We start from the raw sequence: 1,919 nt of genomic DNA on the forward strand, positions 1-1,919 counted from the left end.
TCTCCCACCTTTCGGTTGAGTAATAATCTGCGTTCAGTACGCAATGTTGAATTCATTGAGAAGGGCCCGTCAAGTGTTCAGAAGTGAATTCACTCACTCCGTGTGCGGGTTAGTATTTGCATATCTTTATCTTTTTTTATAGCAGCCACAGGTGCCGAATTATCATTATCAGAATTCAAATTTTGACTTCTTGACCTCAGCGCATAGTCGAGTATGAATTAACATTTCTGTTGGTTTTATCAATAATTTTTTACATCTCATGCATGCTTTTGCAAATGGATTGTTTATTTCGGGCTAATCTTGGCTTGATTTCTCAATCTTGTTATTATTTTTTACATCTTTTTTTATTCTTCGTTTTTTGTTTTGGTTTTGCAACTGTCTTAATGCGGTTACTCTATTTTCCAGTCCAGCGGTGTTGGATTCGGCCAATCATTGCAGTGCGAGCAGCAGCAAAGGTAAGACGCGGGTTTCTAGTCTCCCTAATTTCCAATTCGGTTGTTGCTTGAATAATTACCCCCGGACCAGGTTAATAAGGCACTCGGCTATTTATACACCTTGGAACTTGTTGTTTCCGTTTGACTTGTGCATAATAGACGAGTCGAGGGTTACCTACGTATCCGATACTTTCCAATGGATATCAAATTCTCATTCATTCGCTAGAGACGTTGCAAGTGCATTGGCTTTCCTTGGAGCATTTCTGCGCGACTACTTCTGACTTAAATAACTCGCAATACCTGTTTTGAATAAATTTATCGCATCTTGCAAATATTATATTTTGCTTTTGCGACTTTTGATTAGCTCCTGGGGAAGACAACAGTGCAAAGAGCGTAAATATGGCGACGGAACGAAGCGTTCATTCAGCAAATATTGATGAAGTTCATGATGTTCCTATTGAGGCGATAATCAGGCCTTTGGCGCCGGTTTTGGATGATAACAAAGTTTGTTCCCTCATGGATACTCTGAAGGTGAGATAATGAGAATAGTCTTAATTTGCGAAAACAGTAGAGAGTAGACTAGTAAATGATAAATGCAAATATGTACTTTCACACTTGATATCTTTCTTTGCAGAATTCAGATGCAAGCGAGAAAGTACCTCCAATTGACATTCTCTGGATTAAAGGAACCGAGGGCGGAAATTATTTCTATAGTTTTGGAGGATGTCACCGTTTTGAAGCTCACAAGCGGTTGGGGTTGAAAACTATAAAGGCAAAGTTAGTGGAATCTACTTTATTTGATTTGCAACACTATTTAGGCTCGAGTGCTCCAAAGCATTTGGTATAATTGGAACCAGTTGTTTTCAAGTCGAATGTTATGAGGATTAGTGCTCCACCGTCTGATTTCGTATTTTATACCATTAATTGTACTGATGACTGTAAATGATAGACTTTAATAAACTTAATTTGTTATTTTTAAATAATGTCTTCGTTGGTTCAGAGCTATGTCCGTGAAGGACAACCGGAAATTGTATTCTCCAAATATAAATGTCAATCAACATCCTTTGTATGGGGAAGGACATCTCACCTTATGTAAATATATATACATATATTTTATGGGTATCCGACAAAATTCCCATTTTTAATCCGTTAGTGAAAAAGCGGATATTATAACGTTTTGATCACATCCGAAATGAGGATCTCCGCAATCGTTATGGAGTTGCAGATTGACCAAGATTGGTCTGAACATCGACCAAAAGGCAGGCCGAAACAACGGTGGCTTGGTACGCTGGATGGGGATTTAAAAACCTCGTGATTGCATCTAGATCAGGCATTTGATAGAGCCAAATTGCGAAGCCAATTACGACGAACCGACTCCGATTGTGAACGGGGCAAAGGCTGAAGAAAAAGAAGATAACGTTGAAATATATCGCTAGTCTTCCACTCCCTCCTGGTTAGTAATCCTGTAATGAAATTTCTCCTGAA

General features: G+C 38.7%; 1 protein-coding gene across 2 annotated transcripts; it reads left to right on the forward strand.

The window, feature by feature from the left end:
• LOC119657125 (putative sulfiredoxin) lies at positions 1-1,418 on the forward strand. Of its 2 annotated transcripts, none has more exons than XM_038063889.1 (4): positions 1-108; positions 406-455; positions 799-965; positions 1,069-1,418. In XM_038063889.1, the coding sequence occupies exons 1-4, from the start codon at positions 44-46 to the stop codon at positions 1,279-1,281; spliced, it is 495 nt and encodes a 164-aa protein (XP_037919817.1). In that variant the 5' UTR covers positions 1-43; the 3' UTR covers positions 1,282-1,418. The 2 variants fall into 2 exon arrangements, with proteins under 2 accessions (XP_037919817.1, XP_037919818.1); XM_038063890.1 differs by having other exon boundaries at positions 69-211.
• Positions 1,419-1,919: the final 501 nt, after the last annotated feature.

The sequence above is a fragment of the Hermetia illucens genome, chromosome 5 (assembly GCF_905115235.1).
Source record: "Hermetia illucens chromosome 5, iHerIll2.2.curated.20191125, whole genome shotgun sequence".
Taxonomy (NCBI): domain Eukaryota; kingdom Metazoa; phylum Arthropoda; class Insecta; order Diptera; family Stratiomyidae; genus Hermetia; species Hermetia illucens.

Coding starts and splice junctions, on each gene's coding strand:
- LOC119657125 (XM_038063889.1), top strand. CDS start 44: ATGTTGAATTCATTGAGAAGGGCCCGTCAAGTGTTCAGAAGTGAATTC. Junction 109..405: donor TTCACTCACTCCGTGTGCGG/GTTAGTATTTGC, acceptor TCTATTTTCCAG/TCCAGCGGTGTTGGATTCGG. Junction 966..1,068: donor CCCTCATGGATACTCTGAAG/GTGAGATAATGA, acceptor CTTTCTTTGCAG/AATTCAGATGCAAGCGAGAA.